The sequence below is a fragment of the Ursus maritimus genome, unplaced genomic scaffold, assembly GCF_017311325.1.
Source record: "Ursus maritimus isolate PB19 unplaced genomic scaffold, ASM1731132v1 scaffold_6, whole genome shotgun sequence".
In the NCBI taxonomy this organism is placed as follows: Eukaryota; Metazoa; Chordata; class Mammalia; order Carnivora; family Ursidae; genus Ursus; species Ursus maritimus.
The window spans coordinates 2,622,054-2,638,887 of NW_024426774.1; the positions used below are offsets into that span (position 1 = coordinate 2,622,054).

Below are 16,834 nucleotides of genomic sequence, written 5' to 3' on the forward strand. Positions count from 1 at the left end.
ACGCTGATGGATGTGAGTGGATACAGGGACAGCATACGATGAGTCTAGTTTGGGCGGTGTTCTTCCCAAACTAGAACATAAGCCATGGTGTTCAAGATTCCTCCTATGTCCTCAAAATACAGTCACCCCAAAGTGAGCCGCAGAAGCTACAGGAAGGTTCAGATGTCAACACCCGGGGCCAGAATTCTGATTTTACTCATCCTGGCATGGCCAAACGGGGATATTAGATTTGTTTTTGAAGTGTGTTAGGGAGAAAGGGAATGCCACATATCTGCTCTTACGTTTGTGAGGGAGAATGAACAGGAATTAAGAATCAACAAACATATTTTAAATGAGAAGAAGAAAGTGGGCAAGGAAAGTAGTTACTTTTGAAAAAGAATCAAAAATTTAAAAAATCTATACAAGATTCTGCATGTATACTTGTTCACTCTAGCTGCCCTGGGGCATCAATTACTTTTAAGTGTAAAAACAGAAAACATCAACTTGGCCAGGGAAAGCAAAGAATCTAGATACTGAATTCCAACACACGCTTGAAGCTGATGTCTGATATCAGCATCAAAAGGTACCACCCTCATTAAGAGATGGCGCAAACTGCTTCCGGGAGCAGACAAAGGCTTAAAAAGCAAGTCAGCGTTGGGGGTCTGGAAGGGGAAGGGAAAACTGAATTTACCTACATCAATGAACAAGTAGCTATTAAGGCTACTTAAGACACACCTCCAACAACATTTCTCTTTAATACAAATATGCTGAAGGTCTTCAGAATGAAAGCAGCCATTATCCTGCCCCATCATCTGGGCTTTCGTTACTCCCACCCCGAAGGGTGACACATCAGACAGACAGAGCTCCCTGCCCACATGCCAGGCCTTTCCGCCCAGATCGCCACGCACTCTGACAAGTGCTTATTAATCTTGAGGACGTGCCAATGGAAAAGAGAGGTGGCTACCACAGGCTTTTTATTTTCCTAGGGCGATAGAGGGGAGAAAACTGAGCTAGTGAACTAAGGGACTAAACCCAAGGTCACAGGTAAGTCAGGAAAGTGGACTCAGGACTTAGATGTTCCCAATCACCTCCTCCACAATTTCACAATTAGTCCCTAATGGCAAACAGGAAGTCTATCTCTATTTTGCTCTAAGAACAGAAGCACCCGGAGGGCACAGGGCCAACTGTTCTTACAGGCTGCTGAGTCCTACTATGATATTTAATTTCAAAGTAACTGTAGCAACAATTACATTAAATGAAAAGTCTCCTTTTCCTCTTAACAGCTCTTCGGTAGTGAATTTACGGTTTAATGAAGCACCAGACTCTGGACTAAGCAATCCGAGGACACCTGTGTAAGATCAAGGTGGTTGGCAAGAAGCCCTTCATTAGATTGCAGTAACGTACGCTTCCTTACAGACTGGCAGACGCAACTCACTATATCCTCCACTGAAGACACGCTTTTGCCTTAGACAGGACGCCCCCAATAAGAAAGGAAAGCAATTATAACATAAAGTTCACATGGTTCTCAAGAATCCATGATTTTTTTAAAAGCAAACCCCAGGCAGTAAAAAATGAAATTATGGAATAATTAACACCTAATGTTGTCTTATTCCATCACTGCTGAACTTCACGTTGAATAAGTAAAAGAAAAAATAAGAAAGGTTGAGAAGGACAGGCAGGTGGTCCTCGCTTTGCACCTGCTCCCTGCCGCAGAGCAGTGCGACGCACACTGCAAGTCTGCAAGGCGTGGACAAGGCCAGCTCCACACCACTGCCCACAAATGAGGAGGCATTTCTCCTGTGATGCCTGAGCTCCCAATTTTTCAAGTAACCGAAAGAGAAAACTAAATACCAAAACCCTATAATTCTGTGAAAGAGGAATTATACTAAAAGAATGCTGTGGGAAGGGCAGAAATGACAGAAGAGTATGCTTAATTTTTCTCGCGAGGACCAAATACTCCAATTAGAATGATCCAAATGACCATGTGAATTGGAGGCAATTCTTCATGAGGAAAAGCCCGAGAGAGGAGAGCCTTACTCTAGCTGTATTTGAAGGTAACGGTAGGAGAGCATTGCTAACAAGAACTTGTATTTAAGAGCTTTTCTGAAGAAACTCCAACAGCTTCATGGACATTGTTTCCATCATCTACGCGACGTGCCCACAGGAGGGAGGAGGCAGCTATTAAGGCCACTCTGCAAATAAGGAAAAGGAGCACAGGGAATGGGGCGTCAGGTGCCCCGATATACAGCGTGTAGTGGCAGGCTTCCCCCCCACCCACTCTGCAGGTTCACGCATGGCACCACACGTGCTGAAGCAGGTGGGCAAAAACTGTCCTTTTTGGAGGAAGGAGAGGAGACAAGGACAGTTTTGCAACATCTGGAAGAAGCCATACTTTCAAAAAATATAAAATAATGAAACGAGGGAAAGTTGAGAATCCAGCTGGCTCTGCTAAGTCAGAAGGAAGGACGCTGATGAGACAACAGCATTTCTCCTCCCAAAGTCTTGTCTCATTTTCATGCACTTCATGACTTCATGGCTCTAACCCATCCTTTTACCAAGCTTATTCTCCCTATTCCTTAGCAAAAGAACAAAAACATGTAAAACCATTAAAAAAAAAAATCAGTTGGCAAATCCTTAAGCTCCTCCCACTTTCCCTCAAAAAGCTGGAAGTGGAGGAGCCCCTGGACTCCGTCACCTACCTTTGCTTCGTCATTAATGTCCCAAGTGAAGGAAATGGCATTATACGCAATCTCCTCAATGTTACTGATGGTATTGAAGCTTTCTTTATAGTCAGCTACATGAGTGATGAAAAAGAAAGCGAAATCATGATTTCTGGTTCCAACGTGAGATTGTAGCACTTCAAAATAAGATTCCATTTTCCATATTATTGCCTCCGAAAAACTTAAATGAACATGTTGTTGGGTTGAAAAAGTTTCAAAAGATGAAGAAAAAGAATCACAGGATTTTTAAAATACAGGTAAGCTTGGACATATTTAATTTTTTCCTATTATGTCAAAGTTAAGATACTTGGGACTAAAAAGTTTAAGTAACTGTTCTAAGGTCACAAAACTAGCCCAGAGAACCAAGATTAGAACTCAGCTCTTTTAATTTTTCTGAAAAGAGAACACGAACGTTACAAAAGACAAAAGAAATAACACTAAGATTGAGGGCCAGCTTGTGATACAGACAACGGCTTTATACAAAAATTATATACACGGCAAGAACAGCCATTCTCATAAAGCCACTTCATTAAATACGGATTTGCCCGGTTATACCCCAGGTGATACACCTCTGGGTCTCTCTAAGGACGGAGAGTCTAGCCGCGCAGTTCAGCACGGAACCAGGGGAGATGGTTAGGTAAGCGCCCGGCAGCAGTATTTACTTTTACTTTCTTTTTTTTTTCCCCCTCCACTTTACCATCATCTATAAATAATCAGTATCTCTTAAGGAAGACATTTCACCTCAAAAACTTTGCAGACCAAAGAGCAGGGCACTCATGAGAGCAAGCGACTGAGTTTCAGGCCCCAGTGTCGTCTGGGGAGGCACTGCATGGGCCACATGTCCTTATGAAGGAAGTAATGTTAAGAGCACTGATTCCAGGAGGCCGAGAACAGTGTTTGGAACAGATCAGTAGCTGGCATAAAAATTCAAATGCTTTCGGCAGGAAGCTGATCACTGCCAAAAATAACTGGAATTAGAAAACTGGATGCTCGCACCTCTGGGAATAAAAGCAGGCTCCAGAGCTACTTACCTATATCAATGCATCTTTGTTTCGCTGTGTGCTGCCGGGAGTGCCAGTATTTCCAATGCCTTAATTGATCTTCTCTGCTTTTGTCTTCTGCAAAAACCACCATGATCACACTCTATGGAAGAGAATGCATTATAATATGGAGGCACTAAAGCGTGAGTATCTTTTGGAAATCCTACTCGGTGTCCTATTTTCCAGTTAAGGCTGAAAACTGCCATTTTCAGCCTTCGTTTAGATCTTCAGACCCGGGGTACTCAGCTCTGACTAGCTGGCCTAGGGAACAGAACTAAGGGCAGAACTTACTCGGACTTTGCTGATGGGCCGGTGGATCCCCTCGCTGCTGTTCACCTCCTTCAAGGTGACAGGGTAGAACTGGCCTTTGTTCAGGTATGTCATGGTGCTGTCTCCTGGCTTCTGTCGAAGAGACTTTGAGGCTTCTAGGGTATATTCAAAGTTGTTCCTAAAGAACAAAAAAAGCCACAGCTCTCTAATCCACTCTTTTGGAAGCTTTCTTTACGCGTTAGCGCGATCTTGAAATACTTCAGTGTGGATGTATGCAAACAGCCAACCACCAGGCAACACCCAACGGACTGTGTCATGTTATAAATAGCACTGGCTACTTCTTGCGCGGTAAATATAATCTTAAGCAACGCAGACATTCTCAAATCTCTAATATGCGGGGCTACAAAATGTCTACTAGAAATTCTATGAAGTAATAAGGTTAAAAATTAGAAGTTTAGAAGCTAAGGATACTAAAGATACTAGCAGCTGAAAAAGATTTTGGAAGGAAATCTCACAAGACATGCTGCCAATGTGGTATTTGCCCAGCAAAGGCTGTAAACAGGTGGCTGGTAGGCCTCTGATTAAATTCGATTTGGTGTGCATGGCACTTTTTGTTGTTTTTGCTTGTAATTTAAATGTCTTTGGATGGGCACTGCACAGTTCTCTACCTTTATTATCACCTTGAAGCAACATGCATGTATCTCCCTCAAGTTGTTTAATAACCTTCCTGGACCAGAGGTCGAAAATTGCACCTATTTTTATAAATAAAGTTTTATTGGAATACAACCACAACCCTTATTTACGTATCATCTACAGCTCTTTTGTGCCGCAGTGGCAGAGCTGGGCAGTCGCGACAGAGGCTATAAGGCCCACGAAGCTGAAATATGTACTATCTGATCCTTCACAGAAAAAGGTTTGCTGACCCCTATCTTAGATCCTAAAGGCATCTGAGTTGGTGACTCTTGTACCTTGAGGCGGGTCTTTAAGGGAAGTCTCAATTTCCATAAAATCCCTGACTTTAAAAATAAACTGTTTTTACTTCAAAATACAGCATACAAAAAATGCATAAGACAAATGTATAAAATGAAATCCTAAATGATTTTTAAAAACATCCGAAGGTGTTTGTACATTTTCATAATTAACTTGGAAGATATTCATATTCCCGGCGTGGGTACAATTTTGTGAGGTTTTAAAAGAAGAGGTTGTCAGGTCAGAAAAAAGCTGACTTCATCTACTTTACCACGAGTGAGGCTAATAAAAAATAAAAGCCTTTATCCACTTGATGTTTTTCCTAAATTCTCACAGAATTATATGCTTTTGGAAACAGAAGGGAGCTCAGGGATCTAATTTAATCGCCTCTTCTCTTCTTTTAGATTCCATTCTACTACCATCACATAAAGAAACTGAAGGAAAGAAAAAGCACCAACACCAAGAATTAAGGAAACATGAAACACAGTACAGAGCTCAAAATTAAATGCACTAAAGCAAATGTCCTCTAGCAAAGATAATACCACCAAAGCCACCTCTGATTTTCCAATATCAAATTAACAAAAAAGTCATAAAAGCTGAAAGTTAAAAATCAAATTAAAAGACAACTATTACCCAGAAACACTGTCAAAAACATAGTCCTCTGAATTCATGCCAGGCATCCGTAGACTGAGATCCGAGGGGAAGAAAACCTGAAATATCAATGTAATAAGCCACAACTATTTAACTGGTTATCAGGCTTACTAAAGACCAATATATGGTACAGCACAGAAGTATGTGGCTTACGGCAACCCACTACTCACTCGATATTCGTTTTAAAATAAAAATCTTAACTCTAAAAAAAAAAAATCTTAACTCTACAAAAACAATTCTGAAGGAAAAACCACCATTTTATATGCCACTCAATTAGATGAAACAATCAGTGCAGGTACCCCCCAGACTGCTGCCTTGTCCCCTTTTCCCAGCTTCCCCACACATCTCAATTCTGTTCAAACTCTAGAATCTGCAACCAAAATCTCATGACTTTTGGGGATCATCACACTAGGTGAAGATACAATATCAAGTCTGCACCACTGCTGGATGGATTGGTGCATTTTTCTCAGAAAAGACTACTCTTCTGCTCCTAACTCCATAAGCAGAGGGATGTTCCTTTCCCCAGAGAGACATTAAATATGGCTTCGAACATCTCCACTCCCTAACTTTTACCTGAGAGGTGTTCATCACCATAAGCCCCCCAAAGTGTCTGGAGGTAACCTGTAAATTTCACACAACGCATTCATCAGCACGATCTACTGCCTCCCTGACTCTGCTTCCAACCGAGGGAGACCAAGCAAGTACATGAGAAGTCATGTCATACGGAGACCAACCGTAGGAGCCTTGTTTTGGTCTAGGGCAAAAGCTGAAAACAGACTCATGTGGAGATATCTGTTGCTGATGGAAGATTAGGTATGGGGTTCTCTTTCTCCAACAAATCACTTAGCTGAAATCATAATTGTTAACTCAAATACTGGTAAGATTAGCCATGTGCCCTTGATAATAATTTCTGGTTTTGTAGGTTTAGTTTACAAATTATACCCATGGGCCTTTTCTCGTAAAAAAAAAAAAAAAAATCTCTTGTTCCTAATCCATTCATTTCAGGCTGAGTTTCAAGCTTACATAACGAGGAAGAGGTGGAACCTAATACTTATACAAACACACAAACGTCTTGGGAAGATGCTTGCATTTCCTGTACCTCCTGAACGCCTTCCTTGAAGGTCTCTGAGAAGGTAGAGTCTGGAGTTCGCCTTTGAGCATTTGGGGGTTGAGCACCAGAGCTGAACTGGTCAGCACTAAGATTCCGGTCGAAAACCACCACCCGCTCCGTGGGCTCAGGATGATATACTGCTGGAGAGATTCCCACAGCAAAGCCATGGGGCTGGGTTTCTGTCTTGATGGAGTGGGTAGGCATTGTTGCTATGGAGACAGTGACTGTTGTATCAGGAGTTGTTAGATGGCCTCTCTTATCAATGCCCAGTTGGTTGCCATGGGGAAGGACAATGTTAAATGGCACATTTTTCAGTACTTGTACTCTGTTTTCTCCAGCAGAAATGAGGGACTGCTCAGTCACATTTGGTATGCTGTTTCTTTAAGAAAAGATAAGAAAAGAAAACTGTGTTTTCAAACTCAGTGTTGATACAGTTCTTTGACAATTTTATTTTCCTAATGGCAATGGGCCACTGGGTCCTGTGCAATAGTAATAATAATAATAATCATACACTTGAGAGAAGCCAAATAAATAGAAAATGGCAATGACAACCCATTATTAGAGCAAGAAAAAAAAGACTTCATGGTTAATCAGTGATAAAATCCAAAAGTATCAAGTAAAATTTCATTTGAAATCTAGAGAACTCAGAGCTCTCCTCCTACACTTTATCTTCAATAATCCTAATACAATGGTCATATTTCACTAGAAGCCTGAAGCTACGAACGGAACTGGCTGGAACAGCACCGTGCTTCAAGCACAGACTAGAGTCCTTCTGCCTTGGCTCAAGTTCTGTGACCTTTGCTGAGCTATTTCATCTCTTAGCAAGCACATGCTCATCTATAAAATGGGGGTAATAATGCTATCTGTCTATCCTCACAAGGTTGTGACGAGGACGAAATGGGACGAGGTGCTGAAATGTGTATGATGATGCCTGGCGCACAAGGGCTCGAGAAGTATGAACGGTCATCCCTTGGCCACGACTTTCCCTACTACCTACGCTTATTTGGCTTTCTCTACCACCAAAAGAAAACCGATGGTTACATTGCACAGGTAGATATGTTTGCATAAAATTGCTTTTGGTTTAATAAATATCCTGGGCAACAGAAGATGATTTCTAGTCCAGGGTAAAATCAGTGAATTTTCAAAGCCCCCTCAAACAATATAGGCTCATACCTTTAAGGAAAAAAGCAACTTGGCAGTTTTGTACATTTCAGATCAATGAAATGTACAAACCTTGCACCATAAATTCACTCCCAAGAATTTATCCTAACGAAAGAACAAAAGGAAAAGCTATCCAGAAAGTTATTTGTCAAGGCTCTGTAGTGGTAGAAAAAAATTAGAGCCTTAATGTTAGGATAACTAAGTTTTGCTTAAAAACTATAGCAAAAATAAGCATTAAAAGTTGGAGAAGAGGGAAGAATAGATTAAACAGGAGGAATTACCTTAGTAACTGTTGAGGCTAGTAATGATACACACAGGCTTACATTATTTCTCTACTTTTGTTGTTTGAAAATACCCATAATAAAAAGTAACATAATAAAAGCCGTAAGTCCTTCTCCAAAGGGTAATTATGAAGATGAAAACAGCAACATGGAAAACACTCATGGAAGGGATTAACTAGAAGAACACAAACTATCAAATGCTATCTGTGAATACAACCACAACCACATAAAATGTGCAGGCACACCCAAATATGAATAAATAAATCATTGAGATAGTGGGATTCTGAGTGACCATTCTTTCTTTAAAAATATTTTACTCCTGGGGTGCCTAGGAGGCTTAGTCGGTGATGCATCTGACTCTTGATTTCAGTTCAGGTCATGATCTCAGAATTATGAGATCGAGCCCTGTGTCGGGCTCCAAGCTAGGCCTGGAGCCTGCTTATGATTATCTCTCTCCCTCTGCCCCCCCCTTTCTTGCACTCTCCAAATAAATAATATAATATAATATAATATAATATAATATAATATAATATAATATAATATAATATAAATATATCCATTTATTTCTATTACTAATAGAACATAGGGAAATTTACAAGGTATGCTTAAATTATTTTTCAGGGCTATAAAGTCAAGCCTTAATTTCTGAAAGTTTTAACCTAAATAACCTAAAATAACTTCAACAGGAGTTTGGAATACAGCTGCTTCATTACGTTTTACTTAGGCCATTATTCAAGATCACTGGTACTTAATTTTTTTTAAAGGACCCCACCTTTGCATTAAATGCCACACCCTTCTTAAGAGAAACTCAAAGACAAATAAGGGAACAGTTTGCTTACATTATTGCTAAAAACATCCCTCCACAGAAAAAGAAAGTTAATGCTTTGTTTTGCAAAAAAGGCAACTATGTCTAAAGAAACTGGCAACTTCTCAGAGCAACAGAATCATAATTATCACTTACCTGTTCCACTAAAGCTTTTTCATTTAAACTCCTGCTTTATTGTCACAGACACCTGTGACAATACAACAGTACTATTTTATGCTATTAGACGTTACCTTTTGCTGTGATCTGGCTCTGGGTGCTCACCATCTGGCTTTGCTGTTGATGACCTCCTCTCTCTTGGAACCTTAGATATTAACAAACACGACACAATTTAGTTCTCACTTAGTGGAGTATAGATACAGCCTCTTATTTTTCAGTTAAGTTCAATCACTCACATGTCCACTTGATCGCCCACCAAATGCCAGGCAGTGGGGATACACAACGAATAAGACAGTGTCTGCCTTCAAGAGCTTACAAATCTTGTCACAAGGTTAATATGTAAAAACTGACGATTCTTTAGTTGCCAAATAAACTCAGGGCATCACAGATTTACTTCGTCATTGAGTTTGGGTTTCTTCTCTTAAAAAAAAACACCTCTGGCTTGGTTTTACCCATTTATCCACGCTATGGAATAAACCAGAAGCTGCTGAGAACACAACTGGACTCTCAGTATTCTTGCTGCTCCTTTTCACGACCCCTCCTTACAGATCAAATGCACAATCAAAAGGATCAGCCATGCTAACAGTTCATTTCCAAGATCCCAGTGCCGGCTTCAAGTGATAAATTTCTTCAGATACCGTGCAATTCACATTATCTGGTACCCGAAGGACAAACTGAACTAGGTTTGTTCTATACCTTTTTTGATTGATTCTGCTATTCTTTACATAGGAGGTGAAAGCAGGCTAACATTACAGGTGTACCGCAGACATCAACCCACTCGAGACTAGTTCCCAACATGTACTCCAAAGTTGCTAAATGTTTGAAACTGTTTTCAATGTGAATGTATGAATACAATTACCTTTAAACACAAAATAAATTGTTTCATGTGTTAACAATGTGCTTTTAAAGCTTTATCAAAGTTATTACATAGGGGCACCTGGGTGGCTCAGTTGGTTAAGTGTCCACTCTTGATCTCAGCTCAGGTCTTTTTTTTTTTTTTTTAAGATTTTTATTTATTTATTTGACAGAGAGAGAGAGACAGCCAGCGAGAGAGGGAACACAAGCAGGGGGAGTGGGAGAGGAAGAAGCAGGCTTCCCAGTGGAGCAGGGAGCCTGATGCGGGGCTCGATCCCAGAACCCTGGGATCACGCCCGGAGTCGAAGGCAGATGCTCAACGACTGAGCCACCCAGGCGCCCCTCAGCTCAGGTCTTGATGTCAGGGTGGTGACTTCCAGCCCCGGGTCGGAATCCATGCTGGGCGTGGATGGAGCCTACTTAAAAAGTTATTATGTAAAAACGACAGATGACTATATCCAAAGAACTGAAACAAATCAGTTCATTTAAAAAAGAAAACAATGTTACACCTGTCATAAGAAGCCAACATATTAGTACTAAGATTGTCACCCTTAATGGACAGATGGTTTATCTCCTCCTAAGATGTAAAATACTTTTAGGACCCTTTATTTAAAACGCATATGCACATAACCCTTGCAATCACTATTATTACATCAGTCTTTCTGGTACTAAACTTGCTGGTTTTCTCCCATTTCCATTCTCAAAAGTTTCAGTTAAAAATACATAACTTCAAACTTCGTAAACAATACTTAGGAACTTATGATTTTTACACTGATTGAGTCAAGAAAACAAGATGTAGGGGCGCCTGGGTGGCACAGCGGTTAAGTATCTGCCTTCGGCTCAGGGCGTGATCCCAGTGTTATGGGATCGAGCCCCACATCAGGCTCCTCTGCTATGAGCCTGCTTCTTCCTCTCCCACTCCCCCTGCTTGTGTTCCTGCTTGTGTTCCCTCTCTCGCTGGCTGTCTCTATCTCTGTCAAATAAATAAATAAAATCTTTAAAAAAAAAAAAAAAGAAAACAAGATGTAAGAAGAATCGATATATTGTAAGTTCCACTTCGAAGGAATTCTTCGGCTCAACTTCCCAGGCAAAGATTTCTTCTAGCGTCATCAGTTACCACACAAGTTTCCCTTCATATTCAAAGAAACAAAACAGAATAAAACAAAACTTACCTCAGTCTCTCAAACACAACAAACTGGATACATGGCCTCATACCAGAAAATAATGAAATCTTTTCTTTAGGTCCCAGCCAAATTTGGTAATCATAATCAAGCTATCTTCTCTGTTTTTTCCCCCTCTGCATTTTTCTTTCTTTCTTTCTTTCTTTCTTTCTTTCTTTCTTTCTTTCTTTCTTTCTTTCTTTCTTTCTTTCTTTCTTTTTCTTTCTTTCTAAGAGTTTATTTATTTATTTAAGACAGAGAGAGAGAGAGAGAGAGCGCGCGGGCGAGCGAGCGCATGTGCGCGAAGGGAGCTAGAGCGTGAGAGCACAAGCAGGGGGAGCTGCAGGCAGAGGGACAGGGAGAAGCAGACTTCCCATGAGCAGGGAGCCCAACAGCGGGGCTTGATCCCATGATCCCGGGATCGTGACTTGAGCTGAAGGCAGCCGCTTAACTGACTGAGCCACCCAGGTGCCTCCACCCTCTGTATTTCTTATATTCAGGAAAGAATACAGTGCCAGAATGTAACAAAATGTAAGCAACTGGTGAATCTAAGTGAAAGTATCTGGGAGTTAATCGTCCGATTAAATCGAAATTTTCTATAGGTCTGGAAGTTTCAAAAAACAAAAATATGGCAAAAACAAACTGTGGTATATAGCCATCACCACATACTATTACTGAGCAGAAAGAAGAATGCCAGGGGCGCCTGGGTGGCACAGCAGTTAAGCGTCTGCCTTCGGCTCAGGGCGTGATCCCGGCGTTCTGGGATCGAGCCCCACATCAGGCTCTTCCTCTATGGGCCTGCTTCTTCCTCTCCCACTCCCCCTGCTTGTGTTCCCTCTCTCGCTGGCTGTCTCTATCTCTGTCAAATAAATAAAAATAAAATCTTTAAAAAAAAAAAAAAGAAAGAAAGAAGAATGCCAAAGAATAGAGCAAGCAAAGGACGTTCCACAGGAGACAGCGTGGCAGGCTGAAGAGGATAACTCTGGCACAATCCACACCAGGCCTGAGATCCTAACCGCCACACATACCAGTTACGTGACCTGAGAACTTCATTTTTTCCCATCTGCGGAACAGGGATCATACCACATATTTTGCAGGCTTTCTGGAGGAATCGGAAATAGCATGCATGCCGGCAACATGTGTAGCATGATAGAGGTAATCAGTAAGTGGCGGCCGGTGTTATTAGGACGGCGATGAGGACACAGATCTCCGGTTAGGAACGTCACATAAAACTCCAGGCAGAGGACAGAGTCTATTTAATTAAGACTAATCTATAGAAATAGGCAAGAAAATATATCCCGATCTTAGAATTAGAAAGTCCAAGGCTAGAAAAATTAGCTTTTTTTCCTTCATGAATCCCACAATCAAATCAAAGGATCTGTGAGATCATGTAAGGAAAAGCAAATCACTCTGACTACATCGGAATAAAGGTTAGAGCGCAGGTAAACGAACCACTGTCTACTCCTCGGGGCACGCACAAGTGCCTCTGGTAAAACGTTCCATCGCAGTAAGACACATCTACCAGCTTCTTTTATGGTAGCTTCACCTGTCAGATCGAGCTAGAACAGCTGGCTGCTTCACCCATTTTAAAAACAACCCTTTGATTCTATGATTGCAGATGTTCAGCTTTGAACCGCAGTAAGTCAAAGCACTCATTAAACTATTTATAGTCACTGGAGAAGCAACTTGCATTACATTCTCCCAGCAAATTACTGTTTTACATGCTGCTGAATCAAGTGCATCTCGGCCTGTCGTGAAGTTTCAGCAGCGGAGGCGCGTGTACCTTGTAATAGTCGTAGAGCAAGCCCAGCGCGGCGGCACTGTCTTCATCGCCATTGATGCTCATCATCGCTTTGGTTGCCGCAGTGAGAGGGTTTTCCAGGAAGGATTTCCAGGCTTCATCCTCACTAGTATAGGAGCGCCGCTGTGGATAAAGGGCTTCATTCTGAAGAACCAAGACTGGCCGTTTGCTTCAGAGAAATTAAAAACACACATATAGATACACCTCATACTTTACCGCAAGGAACCATAAGCAAACTTTTAAAGACCCAAACAACCAATTCCTTGATATGCCAATAAAATAGCCTAATGACCCCCCCCAGCAAAGTAGATTAAGACAAGACCAGGAGACAACCCACTGGAACGCACACCGACGGGTCCCCCAGTAAGATATACGGTATTGAGGCAGCCAGGGAACCTGCAGTTAACCTACACATGTGACCCAGGATATACTATTTGGCAAAACAAAACAAAACAAAACACTCCAAGAAAATGCCAGGCTATTCAAATACTTCAGTAAACAAACACAAGGACAATGCAAGGCAAAATAGAACATTCTCCTCAGACATCTACAGTTAGGACTGTACCCTCTTAAAGAGAGTGTACACTGTTCACTCATCATGCTGCTACATGTTACTTCCCTCTTTCTCCTGTTGATACCATGCCTTAAAAACTTTCCTACCCACAAACCAGGGAGAGAGGAGGAGGGGGCGGAAAGAAAAAGAGCGACTTCGGTTAATCCTCGGGGGTATATGAGAAAGTTAGAATAGTCTACTGATTACCAGCAGATTGAGCATGGAATGTGGCCAAAGGGGACTGTAAATCAATAAGGAGCCATAATTTTCTGGCATGGGAGTTAACTGTTTATCTTAGAGATAAACACTTAAGAATCTACAACAATAAATAAAGCCACTGAACAAAAAGAGCTTTTAAAGAAAGTAGGTGGGAAATCTGTTTTTAAAAATCTTTACTAGATTTTCACACTGGGCAAGAACGGTTTCATTTTAACATTGTAGTTTGATGGGAAAAATCCAGAAAATCAACGGAGATCTTAGTAAAGTCTTACAGAAGATTTAATTTTAAGGATTAAAACAAACATTACTGATTCCAAAAACTTGAAATGTCAACAGTCTCAACAACCGTTCAGCTGGTACTATTTAATAAGTCAATAAGGAGAAAAAGTAAAACACAAACTCCAGCAAAATGAAGCAGGGTTTTTTTTAAGGGAAAAAAAATTGCTAATGTTCAAAACTACTCTGAATTATCAGTATTCTAACAAGCAAATTTAAGGCTCAGCTCTCATTGCAACACACAAATGAAATATGTAAATGGCCTAAAGGTGACCTACCTACTCTAAAAGTGAATGTAGAAAGATTGACTATCTTTTCAAGTAATCAACAAAGGTTAGGTTTTTGGCAGTCACCCAGGCCCTTTAAAAACAGATACAGATTTTTAAAAAGGAGAACATCTTTGAAAAGGGGTGGGAACGCGGACCAACAACTTAATTTATCCTCAAAATCAGGTCTTAGTTGGAAGTCGGTGTTTTAAACTCATGTCTAGGCATAAAATCCAAGGCATAAAATCCAAATGCTAATTACATTTAGTAGGAAAAGCGGTCTTCAGGGGGTGTACTATGCTAACACAAAAGAAACACAAAGAAGCAGTTTATTTAAAATGAAGGCGATGTGTACAAACCTCAAATTCACAATAAATAAATAAACACACAAAAGGGCATTCCCTACACCATTAGGAGCAGAGTATAACAGTGGTATCTTGGGGTGATTTACTGGTGTGCGGCTAAGCTATTATTAATAGTGTAATAGCTACTTCCAGGAGATTATGACAGCGCTTGGCTCATTCAATTCCCGTAATGCTAGTTTTTCAGCTTACCTTCTTCTCCCACCCCCATCCCAAATTTGTACAGGCAACAGAAAATATTTTTTGCAAATGGTTTTGTTTGTGATCACCCTGGAGGTGTCTTCCATTTCCAAAGTGTGCCTAAGGCCAAAATTGTAGCTTTGGAAATTTGCCTTATCTAAACCATAAGTCAAGAAATAAACAGTAACCAGTTGCCTGTCTTAGTCTACTTCCTCATATGACAGTCAGGCAGTTGCTAGTCCCTAAAGGCCCATCACTGCCTTTGGTAAGTCTCAAACCCTTCATCGGTGATCTCTCAAGACTTCTGAAACATATTTCAAGTGATAATTTAACTGCACATTCTACAACACAAGATTAATCCATTGAAGATACCCCATACACAGTATCTAACCTTCCCAATCGGAAAAAGAGCACACTTAAATAAAATGATCCTTAACAAATAATTATAAAACTGGAAGGAACAGCTCTGATAGGGATTTACCCATCTGAAGTATACAGATTGGTTTGGTGCAATATACTTTTTTACTAATAAGTGTTTTATTTCGCAACAATTTTACAATTACAGAAAAGTTGCAAAGAAAACATAGAAATATCCCTCACCCAGTGTCCCTCAATGTTAATATCTTACATTATCACCTTGCATTTGTCAAAAGTATTTCTTCAATCACGAACTTCAAAAGGTGTATTAGTACAGTACGTTCTGTTTATCACCCAGATTTCGAAGCAGATTTCATCCTCTTGATATTTTCCGAAGATTTTTAATTACAGTAATCTGTAATTACCATCAATGATGCAAGTGGCAAAATAACTCCTACAACAATTTTCTCACTCACACTGCCAGCCAGAGGGGGGAAAATGCCAGGACATCAGAGCACTTCAACTTTTCCCTAATTTCTCCTTTCGGAAGTTCTAGCAGGCGGACTGAAGGAGATGGCTGGACGACAGGGGCTGATTACCCGAGACGTCTACCTTCCCAGCGGGGGAGCGGGTCCCAAAACGCTCCGCTGGCCCCCCTGAGCAAAAGCGACCCTGGCGGGGGTCCCGCGCGGCGCCCCGAATCTCCCTCCCCGCATCCTTGACAGCAGCAGAACGGAGATGGGGGCGCACCCGCGGGGTGGTCCCCCTGAAGAGGCCGCTGAGACGGGGGTGGGGATCAAGGAGGGAAGTCTCCCCTCCTAAATTGAGTCCCCAAGGCAAGGGTCTCCCCCGGGGACTTTGGTGGAACAAAGGCGCGGGGGAGGGGGTGCCGAGGGCAGAGGCCGCGGCGGGGATGAAGTGGACGGCGAGACGAGCCCCCCTCCCTCCCGGCCCTCTTCGCGTCCCCGCCCGCCAGGCCTCGCCCCGCGCCCGGCGCCCGGCGTCGCACCCCCGCCCGCCCTCGCCTCTCCCGGCCTCGCGGCAGGTGCGGCCAGCCCGGTGTGCAGCGGCGGCCTGAAGCCGCACGGCTGGACTCGCGCGCCGGCGCCTCACTCACTTGTCGTACTCCTGTGTCATCGCGCTTGCTCGCCGCTGCCGGGCCGCAGAACTGGACTTTCGGGTTGGGACAGTACACCCGATCCGGGGGGAGTAGGCGGCGGCGGCGGCGGCGGCAGCGGGTCCGGAGCGGCGGCCCCGACGGGTTGGGTTAGCTTTTCTCGCTCTGAGCCGGCTCCGCGCGGGCTGCGCGCTCTGGGCGCCCGGGCTCGACCGCCCATTGGCTGGCGGCTCGCCGGCCCGGGGCGGGGCCTCGGGACCGGGCGGCCGGCGGCGCCACCTGATTGGCCGGTACCTGGGGCGCCGGGGCGGGGGCCGCCGCTCCGCGTGGCCGCGTCCGTGAGGCGCGCCCCGCGCTCTCGGCCTGCCTCCCGCCGGGACTGGCGTGGCCGCGCGGCCCCTGCGCGCACCTCCCGCCCCTTCGCGGGCCTCCGCGCGCCCGCAGCCCTTGGCGGCTCACCTGAGGGACAGGCCGTGTCTTGGCGCCCCCTTCTCGGGCCTTGCAGGTCCGTCCCGCCCCGCTAG

The 16,834-nt window shown here is 42.9% G+C and overlaps 1 protein-coding gene across 3 annotated transcripts in view; it reads right to left on the minus strand.

The window, feature by feature from the left end:
* The window catches only part of GRHL1 (grainyhead like transcription factor 1), a 52,005-nt gene extending 35,534 nt beyond the window's left edge, over positions 1 to 16,471 (minus strand). The window contains exons 1-8 of one of the 3 annotated variants that reach the window (XM_040622810.1): positions 16,311 to 16,471; positions 12,963 to 13,124; positions 9,239 to 9,309; positions 6,729 to 7,119; positions 5,612 to 5,688; positions 4,031 to 4,187; positions 3,731 to 3,842; positions 2,679 to 2,773 (exon numbers count right to left, since the gene is read on the minus strand). In XM_040622810.1, coding sequence (XP_040478744.1) covers positions 2,679 to 2,773; positions 3,731 to 3,842; positions 4,031 to 4,187; positions 5,612 to 5,688; positions 6,729 to 7,119; positions 9,239 to 9,309; positions 12,963 to 13,028 — 969 coding nt within the window. In that variant the 5' untranslated portion in view covers positions 13,029 to 13,124; positions 16,311 to 16,471. Of the gene's footprint in view, positions 1 to 2,678; positions 2,774 to 3,730; positions 3,843 to 4,030; positions 4,188 to 5,611; positions 5,689 to 6,728; positions 7,120 to 9,238; positions 9,310 to 12,962; positions 13,150 to 16,310 lie in introns of all 3 variants that reach the window. The other 2 variants (XM_040622809.1, XM_040622811.1) reach the window with 2 other exon arrangements.
* Positions 16,472 to 16,834: the final 363 nt, after the last annotated feature.